This window comes from Citrus sinensis, chromosome 7 (assembly GCF_022201045.2).
Source record: "Citrus sinensis cultivar Valencia sweet orange chromosome 7, DVS_A1.0, whole genome shotgun sequence".
In the NCBI taxonomy this organism is placed as follows: Eukaryota; Viridiplantae; Streptophyta; class Magnoliopsida; order Sapindales; family Rutaceae; genus Citrus; species Citrus sinensis.
The window spans coordinates 12933324-12950325 of record NC_068562.1 but is presented as its reverse complement, the minus strand read 5'-3'; the positions used below and the strand labels follow the sequence as shown (position 1 = coordinate 12950325).

The 17002-nt window shown below is 30.6% G+C and overlaps 1 protein-coding gene across 39 annotated transcripts in view; it reads left to right on the top strand.

The window, feature by feature from the left end:
• The first annotated feature begins 6505 nt into the window (after nt 1–6505).
• The window catches only part of LOC127903776 (receptor-like protein 15), a 91503-nt gene continuing 81006 nt past the window's right edge, over nt 6506–17002 (top strand). For 3 of the 39 annotated variants that reach the window (XM_052444725.1, XM_052444693.1, XM_052444688.1), the window contains exons 1-19: nt 6506–6964; nt 7051–7206; nt 7321–7401; nt 7493–7558; nt 8282–8347; nt 8673–8738; nt 8858–8923; nt 9244–9309; nt 9428–9493; nt 9811–9876; nt 9996–10061; nt 10386–10451; nt 10571–10636; nt 10958–11023; nt 11143–11208; nt 11528–11593; nt 11713–11778; nt 12104–12169; nt 12288–12353. In XM_052444725.1, coding sequence (XP_052300685.1) covers nt 6511–6964; nt 7051–7206; nt 7321–7401; nt 7493–7558; nt 8282–8347; nt 8673–8738; nt 8858–8923; nt 9244–9309; nt 9428–9493; nt 9811–9876; nt 9996–10061; nt 10386–10451; nt 10571–10636; nt 10958–11023; nt 11143–11208; nt 11528–11593; nt 11713–11778; nt 12104–12169; nt 12288–12353 — 1747 coding nt within the window. In that variant the 5' untranslated portion in view covers nt 6506–6510. Of the gene's footprint in view, nt 6965–7050; nt 7207–7320; nt 7402–7492; nt 7559–8281; nt 8348–8672; nt 8739–8857; nt 8924–9243; nt 9310–9427; nt 9494–9810; nt 9877–9995; nt 10062–10385; nt 10452–10570; nt 10637–10957; nt 11024–11142; nt 11209–11527; nt 11594–11712; nt 11779–12103; nt 12170–12287; nt 12354–14532; nt 16888–17002 lie in introns of those variants that run through there. The other 36 variants (XM_052444690.1, XM_052444689.1, XM_052444687.1 and 33 more) reach the window with 36 other exon arrangements.

The following is a 17002-nucleotide window of genomic DNA, read 5'->3' as shown; positions in this document are numbered from 1 at the left end:
CTTCTTTAATCATTATAGAGATTAGAACTGATTGTCTTAATATGTGCTAATCACTATAATGGTTGATTGTCGATCAATATCAAGATCGATTGTCCAATAACATAAAGATTGATTGAATCAAACTTTAAAAATCATTCAAATTCCTAATTATAATGACTCATGATTGAAACATTTTTTTCACAAAATTAATTTTTGCATATATTGAGCTTTTATGCTCATGATTGATGAATTAATAGAGTGAAAAATTGATATTGATTCAAGTATATAATACTTAAATAACCTTCGAACTCTTGAACTAATTTTTATAAATGAGCTAGGTCCATGTACTATTATACTCGCTCTTCTAGTAAGAAATATTAATTCACCACCCTCAACATTTGATGGACTGCTCATTCACAGGTTTTGGTGGTCACCGTGATTGACGCTTTTAACTCCTTGATTGAATGCTGCAATATATTATATATATGTGCTTACAAATATGAGTTAGTTGCATGTGACATGCGCGGCGTCCCTGTTAATGATTTTGATTCACATGGCAAAATAAAGAAACGCGTGACATGCGTGACATGAATTGGTTGCATGTGACATGCCTTGATGTTGAAATTAGTTTTCAACATTTTCACACAATCTTTTATTTTATTTTTTTAACATTTTCTTTGTTAATAAAAATTGGTTTCTAAGTTTTCCTTCACATATCTGTAATTTATAATTGATGTTGAAATTTCGGAGGCTAAAAACATCCAAAAGTTTTCTGCAATTGTCATATTGAGTTAGTGATGAATCAGCCTATTTTTCTTTGGCTTTTGATGGTTGTCAAAGCCAACAAAAATAAATACCTATTCTAAATAAATTGTGTATAGTGATTGAGCAGGGTCGTGTCCACAGAGATCGGTAATTATTTAAATCCTTTTAAAACGTAAAACATAAAATAGGGGTTTTGTTGACAATAATAAAAATCAAATAAAAATAACAAGAATGCAAATTAAAGTTGTAATTCAAATTGGAGAAAGCTTTGGTTGAAGGAATTAACTCAGCTTGATTCGGCTACTGATCATTGATTCAAATATAAATTATTACTACTAATGAATAGACTGGTTATAGCTACTGAGACCCTCTAATAGCCAATCTCTCCTTAACTAGTCGATAACCAATGTACGACCGTTGGTTATTTCCCTAATCAATAGACAACCCTAGATACGATCATAGGATTTAATCAATTGACAACCTGAAAAACCAGAGAGACCCAAATCCTAATCAATAAACGCATACGATGCTTCATTTAAATTAGATTGTTCATTCTCATAACACAACTCACTGCTATGTTATTTGTCACAAACATTAAAATCTTCATACGATGAATCCTTTAATTAACAATAGATTAAGTTGATAATTAAATAGTGGTCAGTTATCTAATTAACAAACATAATCATGAAAATAATTCAGAGAATAAACAAATACCCAAAAAGTAATAAAACAATTAAAGCATAAGAAATATCTCATAGTAATGATGAATCAAAGCTTCATTAACCTTCAACCAGAAAAATAGGTTTAGTTCTTCATAGAGAGAAAGAAAAATTTAGATCTAGGGTTTCTTTCTTTTTTCCAATCCCCCCTAGAGTTCTTTTTAAAATAAAATACTAATATCTGAAATATTAAATTCGTAATTACAAAAATAACTAAAAATACAAAACATGTTAAACTAAAAACTGCAGGTCCGTAGTTGACAGCACGCGCCCACGCCTTATCAAAAAAGTTCTTTTGACACTCATAATTTCTCCAAGAGAACAATCATCCTTAAACATCATCTTGTAGCTCAATTTTAGCACCAATCAATAGAATTGCACCTATAAAAATAAAACACAAGTAAATCACTATTATTAAGTGCAAAACATCAATATTAAGGGAAGTAAACAATACAAAACTAGTGCATAAATTGCACTCTAACAACTTTAGTCGGTTTTCCTTTTCATTTACCTTTACTTTTCCTTCATTCAAATTCTTTTGCTGTAAGGCTGTCGTCCTCAAACCAAATTATGATATTTATTAGTCGTGCCTTGACTGTGGCCTTGATTGATGATATGATTGCTTGATTGTGGGACAAAACTAAGTTACAGGCTCTGTATGTAACAGCTCAGTGCAAATTGGTCTTGTATCAGCTAAGTTCCAACAACTTTTCCTCTCCCCTGCAACGCGTGGATGCTCCGCATTTGCTACGTTACATACTCAAGGTCCTTGATTGTGTTCATAAGCTTGACTACTGGTTAATTTCTATCAATTATGACCCCTGTCCCCGGGTCGTAGAATGAGGACTCCCTGGTCACAAGTCAATGAAATTGCAGAAAGTGTCTGATCATTGAATGCTAATTTCCTCTTACCGGCGTAGACTATGGTTTAATAAATCTTTCTTAAATTTCCTCATGGCTTCCTATGTCACAATGATATTGGTGTAGCCGGTGACTTTGGATAAAGTCATACTGGCGTACATTATGGTTTTAGCACTGCCTGGAACTATATTATTCATCAATTTTTTTATAATAATTATATATTTTTTTTTATTTTGGTTTGAGTACTTCATATCTCTGAATATATATATGTATATATATCACCAGTCAAAGATATGTAATTCACATTTGACTTTAACCAAATAAAAAGTTGTTTTGCAATGGAAATACTTCCTTCATTAAGCTCTCATTAACCTCACTACTTTGGATTGTTGTTTTGGATGAAATCCATGGATGCAAGGCTTGCTTGGAAGCTGAGATGACCAAGCTCTTAGTTCATGATTTCACGATGATGAAGGAATGTCGTCTGATTGCTGTGATGATTGGGAGGGAGCGACGGATCTCTTCTCAATAAAATAACGGAATTCAATTCTTCTCAATACAGGAATAAATTATTTGATTATTTCAAACCCAAACTTACGCTAAATTATCTCAATTAACTTTCATTTTATTAGTTGACTATCTCAAATAACTGTTGACTATCTCGATCAACCGGCTCCAAGTTGGCTTGTTTTCCACGGAGTATTAATGAAGCACTTTTCCTCGTTGGTCCAAGCCTTATAAGTCTTCGTTAGTCTTTACAATTCAATGCTTGCATAGATTAATTATTTGATAATTCCATGCAAATCCAAGCATACAATTCAATAGAAAATAATTATCGTAATTTTAGAAAGACAGTTTTGAAACAATAATTGAAAGTATTCATTTGAACTTTTTATATTTACAGAGAAAAGTCTATTGGTGCTAGTTTCCAATTCATAAAAATAAGTCATCCGTGAAACACGCTTTGAAATTGGTTAGGCAGGCTGCAAAGTAAAACGTGATCACCACTCAACCATCTTTAACATAAAAACGTACACTCCACGCTTGACTTGTAAAAACTGGAAATTTTCCATGCTTTCAAGAATGGTGATCAAATTGGGGACGCAATGGATAATTCTTGATGATTTATTGGTTGACTGACTCTATCTAATTTTGAATTTTAAAAAAATATAGAAAAATATTTGAAAACCAATATTTTTACATTTTTTCTTACAAGTTTGAAATTTGATTTATATAATGAAATATTTCTATTAGCTATTAAATTTATCGTAATTTTAGAAAGGAATTTTTGAAACAGTAGTTGAAACTCTTAGTTCATGGTTTGATGATGATGAACCTCCTTCATATGATGTCAATAATGAATTAGCTTATTTTTCTTTGGCTTTCCTCTATCTTTCTTCGAGCTCTGATATTTGAACACTATCAAGAAACCACCAAGATAGAAAAACGAGTATTGTTTATACTACAATACCACTAGCTTACTGTATCTTTCTTTTATGAGCAATTGAAATGTATTAATTATAGTCGGTTGCTTTCAAGCGGGGTTTATGCCTTGTTGTGCAATTCATTTGCCATATGAATCTGAAGAATTTATTGTTCACTGAGATCTTAAGACTATGGAGTGAAGGCCTTAACAGAATTAGCTCAAGATGGCGCCAACATTAGTTACACGTGACACGCAGGACAGTCTCTGTTAATCATTTTGATTCACACGGAAGCTAAAAACATCCAAAAGTTGTGTGCAATTGTCATATGGAGTTACTGATGAATCAGCTTAACATTTTCTTTTCATTTTCGTTTACTTTTCCTTTTCATTTTCTTTTACTTTTCCTTCATTCAAATTCTTTCACTGTGCGGCTGTGGTCCTCAAACTCAATTATGATATTTACTAGTCGTGCGCTGAATGTGGCTTTGATTGATGATATGATTGCTTGATTGTGTTTATAAGCTTGACCATTGGTTAACGTTAACACACATCCTCCGTATCCCACGGGTTAATTCATGTTTGATTATATGATTATAATTATGGACCTGTCTATGTTACAGATTCTGTAACAAACATCTCCCGTCATCCCACCATCCGATTTTCTTTTGTTTAGTTTCTCACTCCACATCCAACCACATCCAACGGCTGATGCTGCAGTCTGTACCTTACAGATTCTGTAACGTAGTTTTGTCCTATAATTATACGTCAATCGATGGATGTACTAATTCATGTTTCTATTGGCTTTCCAAAAAAGAATCTCAGTTTATTGTGAAATATACAAGCCCTTATACACACCGGATAAATTTCTAAACATGTATAAAAAATAGTTGATTATTGATTTTTACAAATTCCAATATATCAAACATCCTATTGAATTATTAATTCCAAAGCACTTTTTTATGTATCAATAGTGGAATAAATTATTTGATAATTTAAAACCCAAACTTACGCCTAAATTCTTTAAATTATATCAATCAACTTTTATTTTATTAGTTGACTATCTCCATCAATTTTTGTAAAAAATAGAATTGACGATCATTTGTATGTTGGCTTAATTTGAAAGTCAGTCAGCATTTATTTTCCATGGAGTATTAATGAAGTGTTTTTCCTCATTGGTCCAGGTCCTACAAGTCTTCGTCAGTCATTATAGAGACCAAAACTAATTATCTTTATCTGTGCCAATCGCTATAAAGATTGATTTTGAATTAATATTAAGATCGATTGTCCAGTAACATTAAGATTGATTGAATCAATCTTTAAAAATCAATCAAACTTCCAATTATAATAATTGTGACTTTTTGTTTCATAAATTCGTAATTTTTGTATAAATCGAGCTTTTATTCTCATGATTGGTGAAGCCATAGAGCAAAAATTTTGATCTTGATAGGAAATATTAATTGAGCATACATTGGGTTTTGATGGACTAATCATTCACAGGCTTTGGGGGTCACCGTGATTGGCGCTTTAACACAATGATTGAATGCTGCAATACATATGTATTTATTTATAAAATTAAGCCTATTTAAATTTCACCTCTACATATATCATACATCATATAAAATGTCATTTGAATGTAGTCCACGCTTTTATGAGTAAATTATCAAATATATATGGAAAATTACTTGATTAATTGTTGGCCATCTAATAATAAAAAATTAACAAAAATCTAATAAAATAATTTTCTAAACTCACTAAATATTTTAGAATATAAATCCTTGAATAGATTTTTTGATAATTCAGTGCAAACCCAATCATACAATTCAATAAAAGGCCAATCATACTCTTAAATTACATAAATTCTTAGTCAACTTTTATTTTATAGTATTGACCGTCGCCACTAATTGTTAGTGGAAAAAGAATTGATTGCCACTTGTTTGTTGGCTTAATTTGAAAGTCAGTCAACTTTAATTTTCCACGTAGTTGTAATAAAAGATGCAAAATTTTTATTTTCCACGTAGTTGTCATTTAAATTGGACCCGTACCGCTGTCCCAAGTTCATACGAAATTTCTGTTTTAGTCATTTCAAGTGATTGCAATAGTAATGAAGAGTGCAGACTGAGAGCAATGGAAACTTTCCTTATTAAGGATTCCCAATATCTTTGATTTTAGTAGCTTTGATTCAAAGTACTGTATGTGTTTTATGATTTAGTCCATCTGACTTAACTATTTAACATTTTATCCAATAAAAGTGTCACAAGAGCTTCAAATAACATTTATGTGTTTTTTCATTTCAGACTACGCCACAGTAACTAAACATAGATGAAGATTTACTTTGATTAATTATTGATTTTCTAATAAATTAATTTAAACTTATCAAACATCCAATCAAATTCTTCTCAAAACACATTATTTAATAGATTGACTGATAATGCAATGGAAATCCAAACAAACGGTTAAATTATTTAAATTCTCTCAGTCAACTTTTATTTTATTAGTTATGATTATCTCCATCAAACTATTGGAAAAATTTATAGTTTACAATCACTTTATCTATATTTTCCACGGGGTATTAATGAAGTGCTTTTTCCCGTTGGTCGAATGTTGCAAAACATGGAATGCTTAGAAGTCTTCAAAGATGGCGATGTATTGGAAAGTCTTAAAAAAGTCTTCATCCAATCAAATTGCAAGACCTGCGATAAACTTTTAGTATAAATTGCTCTGCAACGGAAAGTTGCTCATTGCACATTGAATTTTAACCAAATGAAAAGTTGCTCTGCAATGGAAAGTACTTCCTGTAATAAGTTCTCATTAATGTCACTAATTTGGATTATTGTATTGATAAATGAAATTCATGGATACAAAGCATGCTTGGAAACAGAGAGGACTGCTCTGTTGGAAATCAAGAGCTTCTTCCTGTCAGTCAGTGATATTGGATATGATGACAAAATCCTTCCTTCATGGGTTGGTGAGGATGATGGAATGCCGTCTGATTGTTGTGATGATTGGGAGGGAGTTATGTGCAACGCCACCACACGACGCGTGATGCAACTCTCACTCAATGAGACGACAAAATTCAACTACCCTTTTAACTCCTTTTTTGTTTATGAAGGACCTCCGACTTTGCTTCTGAATATGTCATTGTTTCATCCTTTTGAAGAATTGCAAAGACTCAACTTATTTCGGAATTGGTTTACAGGCATCTATGAGAAGAGAGGTCCGTATATATGTATACAGTTATTTCTCGTCCATAAATATTTTGTCAGTGACTAATTAATAATAACACTTCATATTCATTTGCAGCTTACGATAGCTTTGGGAGTTTGAAGCAGCTGAAGACCTTAAATCTTGAAAATAATTTCTTCAACGACAGAATATTACCATATTTGAATACACTTACTTCACTTACCACTCTGAATCTTCATTACAATAAGATTGAAGGTTCCAGAACCAGGCAAGGTATATACATATACGTTTCAGGCCAGCAGATATACTTGTCAGGCAACTTAATTAATTTCTTAATTAAAATATATATGTATATTGTCTTGATCAAAATTAATGTTTTCTGAGCAGGATTAGCAAATTTGAGATACTTGCAAGTGTTGGATCTAAGCTGGAACAACAATTTAACTAGTGGCTCTTTAACAAGGCTAGGTAGGCTACTAAGATAATTACCAAGTTAGCACACTAATCACAAATTTCAACAATAATTTTAAAAATAATAGTTTGCTTTTTGTTGGTGTAGGATTGGCAAATTTGACAAACCTGAAAAAATTGGATCTTACTGGTTGTGGAATAACTACAATTCAAGGTACACGGCAACAAGTCACTACCCAAATTCCTTGTGATATTATTATGCCCTTAATTTTTACACATGTATAATGTCAAATTAAAACCAATTTTTGACTGGAAAACTTGACAAACTTGACTACAATTGGTACACGACAAAAATTTGCTTTCTAATTTCTTAGTAAAATTTTTTTAACAAAAGAAAAAAATAAAACCATTTTTGAGTATATGATCAATTTAATTAGATCTAAATCATAAGCTTTATTACTACAATTATTTAATCTAACTTTGAAATTTATTTCTTAATTCTTTATTTTTTTTCCCAAAGATGATTACTAAGATTTTTCTTCTTTCTTGGCGCAATATTAGCTAAATTAAAAAACTTGGAAGCGTTGGATTTCAGTTCTAATTATTATATACACGGTTCTTTAGAAGATAATTTTTTAATTAAACAATGTCCACAGTTAATTTTCATTCAATATTTACTATATTATTTTAATTAAACAATTTAGACGAGAGTGACATAACTGTTATTGACAAAATTTACCTTTTTTTAATAGGATTAGCAAATTTGACAAACCTGCAAGTGTTGGATTTAAGCGATAATCAAAATCTGACAACGCTAAGTAGGCCACTAAATCTGAGATAAGAAGCAAATTAAATGTAAAATTAACGTTCATCAAACGCGCGGATCACATACAATGCCATTAAATGTAATATTTTCATTTTTTATCGGCGCATGTAGGATTCGCAGATTTGCCAAACTTAAAAACATTGGATCTTGGTTCTTGTGGGATAACTACAATTCAAGGTATATAACAATTCACTTCCTCCAATGACAAAAATTGTTTTAGATGTTAATCAAGATGATAATATATTTCCATTTTTTTAATTGCTTTTTCCACATTTTCAAGTTTACTCAAAGTGCAAACTAATTTACAAATTATGATTCAAACACTCCAAATCTTGGTAATGCTAAAAGTGACGGTATATATTAAAATATCAATAGAAACCAAAAAATAACAATGTGCACAGTTAATTTTCATTCAATATTTACCATATTATTTTAATTAAACAATTTAGACGAGAGTGACATAACTGTTATTGACAAAATTTATGTGTTTTTTTTTTAACAGGATTAGCAAATTTGACAAACCTGCAAGTGTTGGATTTAAGCGGTAATCAAAATCTGACAACGTTAGGTAGGCCACTAAATCTAAGATAAGAAGCAAATTAAATGTAGAATTAATGTTCATCAAATGCACGGATCACATACAATTCCTTTAAATGTAATATTTTCATTTTTTATCGGCGCATGTAGGATTCGCAAATTTGCCAAACTTGAAAGTATTGGATCTTCGTTATTGTGGGATAACTACAATTCAAGGTATATAACAATTCACTTCCTCCAATGATAAAAATTGTTTTAGATGTTAATTAAGATGATAATATATTTCCATTTTTTTATTGTTTTTTTCACATTTTCAAGTTTACTCAAAGTTCAAACTAATTTACAAATTATGATTCAAACACTCCAAATCTTGGTAATGCTAAAAGTGATGGTATATATTAAAATATCAATAGAAAAATAAAAAATAACAATGTGCACAGTTAATTTTCATTCAATATTTACTATATTATTTTTATTAAACAATTTAGACGAGAGTGACATAACTGTTATTGACAAAATTTACCTTTTTTTAACAGGATTAGCAAATTTGACAAACCTGCAAGTGTTGGATTTAAACGGTAATCAAAATCTAACAACGTTAGGTAGGCCACTGAATCTAAGATAAGAAGCAAATTAAATGTAGAATTAATGTTCATCAAACGCACGGATCACATACAATTCCTTTAAATGTAATGTTTACATTTTTATCTGCGCATGTAGGATTTGCAGATTTGCCAAACTTGAAAATATTGGATCTTGGTTATTGTGGGATAACTACAATTCAAGGTATATAACAATTCACTTCCTCCAATGACAAAAATTGTTTTAGATGTTAATTAAGATGATAATATATTTCCATTTTTTTATTGTTTTTTTCATATTTTCAAGTTTACTCAAAGTGCAAACTAATTTACAAATTATGATTCAAACACTCCAAATCTTGGTAATGCTAAAAGTGACGGTATATATTAAAATATCAATAGAAACAAAAAAATAACAATGTGCACAGTTAATTCAATATTTACCATATTATTTTAATTAAACAATTTAGACGAGAGTGACATAACTATTATTGACAAAATTTATGTGTTTTTTTTTAACAGGATTAGCAAATTTGACAAACCTGCAAGTGTTGGATTTAAGCGGTAATCAAAATCTGACAACGTTAGGTAGGCCACTGAATCTAAGATAAGAAGCAAATTAAATGTAGAATTAATGTTCATCAAACGCACGGATCACATACAATTCCTTTAAATGTAATATTTTCATTTTTTATCGGCGCAAGTAGGATTCGCAGATTTGCCAAACTTGAAAACATTGGATCTTCATTCTTGTGGGATAACTACAATTCAAGGTATATAACAACTCACTTCCTCCAATGACAAAATTTGTTTTAGATGTTAATCAAGATGATAATATATTTCCATTTTTTTAATTGCTTTTTTCACATTTTCAAGTTTACTCAAAGTGCAAACTAATTTACAAATTATGATTCAAACACTCCAAATCTTGGTAATGCTAAAAGTGACGGTATATATTAAAATATCAATAGAAACAAAAAAAAAAACAATGTGCACAGTTAATTTTCATTCAATATTTACCATATTATTTTTATTAAACAATTTAGACGAGAGTGACATAACTGTTATTGACAAAATTTATGTTTTTTTTTTAGCAGGATTGGCAAATTTGACAAACCTGCAAGTGTTGGATTTAAGCTATAATCAAAATTTGACAACGCTAGGTAAGCCACTGAATCTGAGATAAGAAGCAAATTAAATGTAGAATTAATGGTCATCAAACCCACAGATCACATACAATTCCTTTAAATGTAATATTTTCATTTTTTATCGGCACATGTAGGATTCGCAGATTTGCCAAACTTGAAAACATTGGATCTTCATTCTTGTGGGATAACTACAATTCAAGGTATATAATAACTCACTTCCTCCAATGACAAAATTTGTTTTAGATGTTAATCAAGATGATAATATATTTCCATTTTTTTAATTGCTTTTTTCACATTTTCAAGTTTACTCAAAGTGCAAACTAATTTACAAATTATGATTCAAACACTCCAAATCTTGGTAATGCTAAAAGTGACGGTATATATTAAAATATCAATAGAAAAAAATAAAAATAAAAATGTGCACAGTTAATTTAATTCATTATTTACCATATTATTTTTATTAAACAATTTAGACGAGAGTGACATAACTGTTGTTGACAAAATTTACCTTTTTTTAACAGGATTAGCAAATTTGACAAACCTGCAAGTGTTGGATTTAAGCGATAATCAAAATCTGACAACGCTAGGTAGGCCACTGAATCTGAGATAAGAAGCAAATTAAATGTAAAATTAATGTTCATCAAACGCGCAGATCACATACAATGCCTTTAAATGTAATATTTTCATTTTTTATCGGCGCATGTAGGATTCGGAGATTTGCCAAACTTGAAAACATTGGATCTTCGTTCTTGTGGGATAACTACAATTCAAGGTATATAACAATTCACTTCCTCCAATGACAAAAATTGTTTTAGATGTTAATCAAGATGATAATATATTTCCATTCTTTTTAATTGCTTTTTTCACATTTTCAAGTTTACTCAAAGTGCAAACTAATTTACAAATTATGATTCAAACACTCCAAATCTTGGTAATGCTAAAAGTGACGGTGTATATTAAAATATCAATAGAAACAAAAAAATAACAATGTGCACAGTTAATTTTCATATTTACCATATTATTTTAATTAAACAATTTAGACGAGAGTGCCATAACTGTTGTTGAAAAAATTTATGTGTTTTTTTTAACAGGATTATCAAATTTGACAAACTTGCAAGTGTTGGATTTAAGCGGTAATCAAAATCTGACAACGCTAGGTAGGCCACTGAATCTAAGATAAGAAGCAAATTAAATGTAGAATTAATGTTCATCAAACGCACGGATCACATACAATTCCTTTAAATGTAATATTTTCATTTTTTATCGGCGCATGTAGGATTCGCAGATTTGCCAAACTTGAAAACATTGGATCTTCATTCTTGTGGGATAACTACAATTCAAGGTATATAACAACTCACTTCCTCCAATGACAAAATTTGTTTTAGATGTTAATCAAGATGATAATATATTTCCATTTTTTTAATTGTTTTTTTCACATTTTCAAGTTTAGTCAATGTGCAAACTAATTTACAAATTATGATTCAAACACTCTTAATCTTGGTAATGCTAAAAGTGACGGTATATATTAAAATATCAATAGAAACAAAAAAAAAACTATGTGCACAATTAATTTTCATTCAATATTTACCATATTATTTTAATTAAACAATTTAGACGAGAGTGACATAACTGTTATTGACAAAATTTATGTGTTTTTTTTTTAACAGGATTAGCAAATTTGACAAACCTGCAAGTGTTGGATTTAAGCGGTAATCAAAATCTGACAACGCTAGGTAGGCCACTGAATCTAAGATAAGAAGCAAATTAAATGTAGAATTAATGTTCATCAAACGCACGGATCACATACAATTCCTTTAAATGTAATGTTTACATTTTTATCTGCGCATGTAGGATTTGCAGATTTGCCAAACTTGAAAATATTGGATCTTGGTTATTGTGGGATAACTACAATTCAAGGTATATAACAATTCACTTCCTCCGATGACAAAAATTGTTTTAGATGTTAATCAAGATGATGATATATTTGCATTTTTTAATTGCTTTAAACTAGATCAAATTTAAATTAGAAGCACTGTTTTCTATACAAAGTTTAGTACTTGACATACTCTATCACCAATTTCCGACATAAACCACTCATTTCTTTCACTCTCTCTTAATTCTAAATCTTTTTTATAAAAAAATCAACAATGATATTTATCTTTATTTCAATATTTATAGTTCTGAATGAAATTTTTTTTTTCTTATGTCCATTAATTCTTGATGCAAGATTAGCTAAATTCAAAAACTTGGAAGCATTGAATTTGTGTAATAGTAACATAAAAAATTCTCTAGAAACCCATATTAAACATTTTACACTGTGTTTTTATGTTGAAACATGATAAATAAGAGCCCAATATTGTTTTCTAATTGTTGTTTTGACAAAGTAAAAATGCAAATGCTATTTTTAAATTTATTTTTAAAATTTAAAAATGTGTTCAGTATCATTTTAAAAAATAATCTAAAAAATGAGAAAAAAAAATATGTTTGGTAAGAATATCTCAAAGAATTATTATTGGAATAATTTCCATAAACTTAAGATTAAGCAATGTATATTGATTATTTTAATTTTAAGAATAAATTAGGTGATCTTTCTATTTTTTTGTTCAAAGAAAAATGATAAACCCTACATATTTGATTTAGTTAATATATAAAAACATAAATATTATAATGTATATAAAAAGAAAAGATTTTTGTGAAGGAAAATGATTCTTTGGGTACAACAACAACAACAACAACAACAACAACAACAACAACAATGATAATCTCTAGGTGACATATGTTTTAACAAATTTTAAGAAGATGACACATTTTTTAAAAATATTGGAGCGAGTGACATTCTATTAACTTTTGCCATTAATTTTAATGAGAATAATAAATTAAATGACATTTCTACCCCACAAAATGATGTTTCTGCCCATACTCACTCATTTTTAATTTTTTAAATAGAAAAATTAAACCTAAGTCTAATTAACAGGTTTTTTTTGTTAAATCAAATTTTTTAAAAAAAAAATCTTGTTGAATCAAACTGATTTGTGCATATAAAGAAGCAAAAATCTTATGAATTATAAAGTATTGTATAAATTCAAAATTTTCGTCTCTTTGGCTTTATGAAAAAAAAAAAAGTCTATTTTTTCCAATTCTACTCTCAACTGGTTAAAATTAACAGTAAAAGTTAATGCAATGTCACCCACTCGAGTATTTTCAAAACATGTGTCATCTTTTTGAAATTTATTAAAACATGTGTCACCCAAGGATAATTAGACCTAATGATAATAATAATAATAATGTTGATATTATTATTATTATTTCAAGAGGAGGTAAAGAGAATTCTTCATTTTGGAACTTAATCTTGTATTAGGAAATAAGGAAAATAAGAAAAAGTTGTTTCTCATTTCTTTTGTTAAAATGTGTAGAATGAATTTTATATTTTTTTTAAAATTTCAGAAACAATCTACCGAACAGGTATCTAATATTTTCTAAATTCAAAAAATAAAAAACAGCATTTAAAAACAATGCCAACGTACCCAATATTTGCATTACTGATACACAATTCCTACTTCCCAGTGACTTGTTGGTCGAAGTACTTCGACGAAATTAAATATGAAGACCAGTTTTTTTTTTCCCCGCTTGGGCAAATACTTTTGTTTAATGCTATGAGAAGAATAAATAAAGTTTATGAAAACAACTAATATATTATGAGTTTCTCTTTACATTATCCAACAAATTTAGAGATTAGAAAACCAATATCCAACGAAAAAGACGAAGTCAACAAACTCTTCCACAGAAAATCATTATTTTAAACAACGAGAATTGCTGAAACACTTTTTGAATGGATTATGATGAGCAAGAATTGCTGACTGCTTTTATATTATTATTATTATTATTTTATTGTTAGATTAATTGAAATGCTTTTGCAATCAACATCATATTATATGAGAAATAAATTCATATCATTCTATTATTATTTATGTTGACCAAAATACTTAGACAATTTGATTTCATGTCCGTTTTATAAGTCTTATATTGGGTTTATGATTGAATGCACTATAATTAGTTTTCGTTTTATGAAATCTGAGCTTTTTATTTTCACTTTCAGGAATATGTAATTTGAAGAATCTTCTTGAGTTGGATTTAAAGTCAAATAATTTTGTGGTTCACCTTCCTCAGTGCCTCAACAACTTGACCCATCTCAAAGTTCTTGATATTTCTTACAATCAGTTAAGTGGAAACTTTCCTTCTGCCTTGACCAACCTCACATCACTTGAATATTTGGATCTCTCTTTCATCGATTTCCAAGGAACATTCTCAATAAATTCATTGGCTAATCATTCAAAGCTTGAGGTCTTGCGACTCTCGTCAGGAAACGATATGTTGCAAGTGAAAACCGAAAATTGGCTCCCCACATATCCTCTCAAGGTTCTCCAATTATCTCACTGCCACTTAAATGTCAATAGTAGTTTTCTTTTACACCAACACCACTTAAAATTCCTTGATCTCTCTCACAATGAGTTGGTTGGCAATTTCCCAACTTGGTTGTTGCAAAACAACACAGGATTAGAAATTTTGATTTTGTGGAATAACTCATTCTCGGGAATTCTTCCGCGACTTCCCAATGCCAAATACGACAAGCTTCGTCATCTAGATATTTCCACTAACAATTTCTCTGGTAAGCTACCAGAGAATTTGGGTATTGTCTTTCAGAAATTGATATATTTGGATATGTCAAAAAATAGTTTTGAAGGTAATATTCCGCATTCAATCAGTGAGATGAAAGAGCTAATTACTTTGGATTTGTCTGAAAATAATTTTTCAGGAGAATTACCTCGATCTATATTCTCTAGTTGCCTCTCCTTAGAAATGTTGGACCTATCAAATAACAATTTCTATGGCCAACTTTTTCCCAATTATATGAACTTGACTCATTTGCGTTCCTTACTTTTGGACAACAATCATTTCAGTGGGAAGATGACAGATGGTTTGTTGAGCTCCACTTGGCTAGAGGTATTAAATGTATCCAACAACAAGTTATCCGGCGATATTCCCCACTGGATTGGCAACTTCTCAAGCCTTTGGCTTCTTTTAATGTCAGAAAATTATTTTCAAGGTAGTATTCCGGTCCAGCTCGGCAATCTTGAAAGTCTTGAGTTTATAGACATATCCGAAAATAGTTTGTCTGGGTCCATGGTATCTCTCTCCAATCTTTCATCAGTGCAGCACATTTTTCTGCATAACAATGCAATTAATGGGTTAATTCCAATTGCATTGCTTAGAAGCTCTACATTATTGACTCTCGATTTGAGGGACAATAAATTTTGTGGTAGGATTCCTCATCAGATCAATGAGCTTTCGAATTTGCATGTTCTTCTTTTGAGAGGGAATTATCTACAAGGACGTATTCCTAATCAGTTGTGCCAATCAAGAAAATTACGTATCATGGATCTTTCACATAACAGACTTAATGGGCCGATACCTTCATGCCTGGGTAACGTGTCATTCTGGAGAGAAGCGATTGATGATTATCCATATGGATACGGATTTGCTGGGTCAAATCGTGATTTCACTTATACTTACTACAATTCCACTCTTGATCTGCAGTTGCCAGATGAACTACATGGTGGACAAGATCAACAAGTAGGTGTAGAATTTGTGACAAAGTATAGATATGAATTTTTCATCGGTAGCAATCTCGTCGACATGGCTGGACTGGATTTGTCGAGCAATGAATTCAGTGGAGAAATTCCATGGGAAATTGGGCATCTTCAACATATTCGTGCACTTAATCTGTCGAATAATTTACTATCAGGTGCTATACCAGAGACCTTCTCCAATCTGAAAATGATAGAGAGCCTGGACCTTTCCCGCAACAAATTAAGTGGCCGAATTCCTCCTCAACTAACTGAGCTCAATTTTTTGTCAAATTTTAACGTGTCATACAACAATTTGTCCGGCCCAATCCCAGACAAAGAGCAGTTTGCCACCTTTGATGACAGCAGTTATAAAGGTAATTCGGCTCTTTGTGGCTCAATGATAAAGAGGAAATGCAGCAGTGCGTTGGCACCACCAGCGACCCCTACAGGAGGAGGAGGAGGAGGAGATGAAGGCGATTCTGTGATTGATATGGTGGCATTAAGATGGAGTTTTGGAGCATCCTATGTGTCAGTAACTTTGGGTTTATTTGCAGCACTTTGGATAAACTCGTACTGGTGCAGACTGTGGTTCTATTTCATTGATAGATGTATTGACACATGCTACTATTGGCTTTTCAAATATGTTTTCCATCGGTGACTGTGCTTACTAGCACATACGGTTCTGCCGTGTATAACTTATCGTGCTGTGTTATGTCTCCGTTGGCTTTTCTCCAAACAGCTATGCATCCATTAGGATTAGACTTACGGCTTCTTCTTCAATTTCTGTTGATTGCAAATTTAAATTGAATAAGGAATTTTGCCAACTACTATGTTAGTTGTAATATCATCAGTGCAGCAACTTCAGCTGCAAATGTAAGCTATCTATCAGTGGGTCAATTCAACTCCATTCCGAACGTATTGTTCACACGCACCAACCAA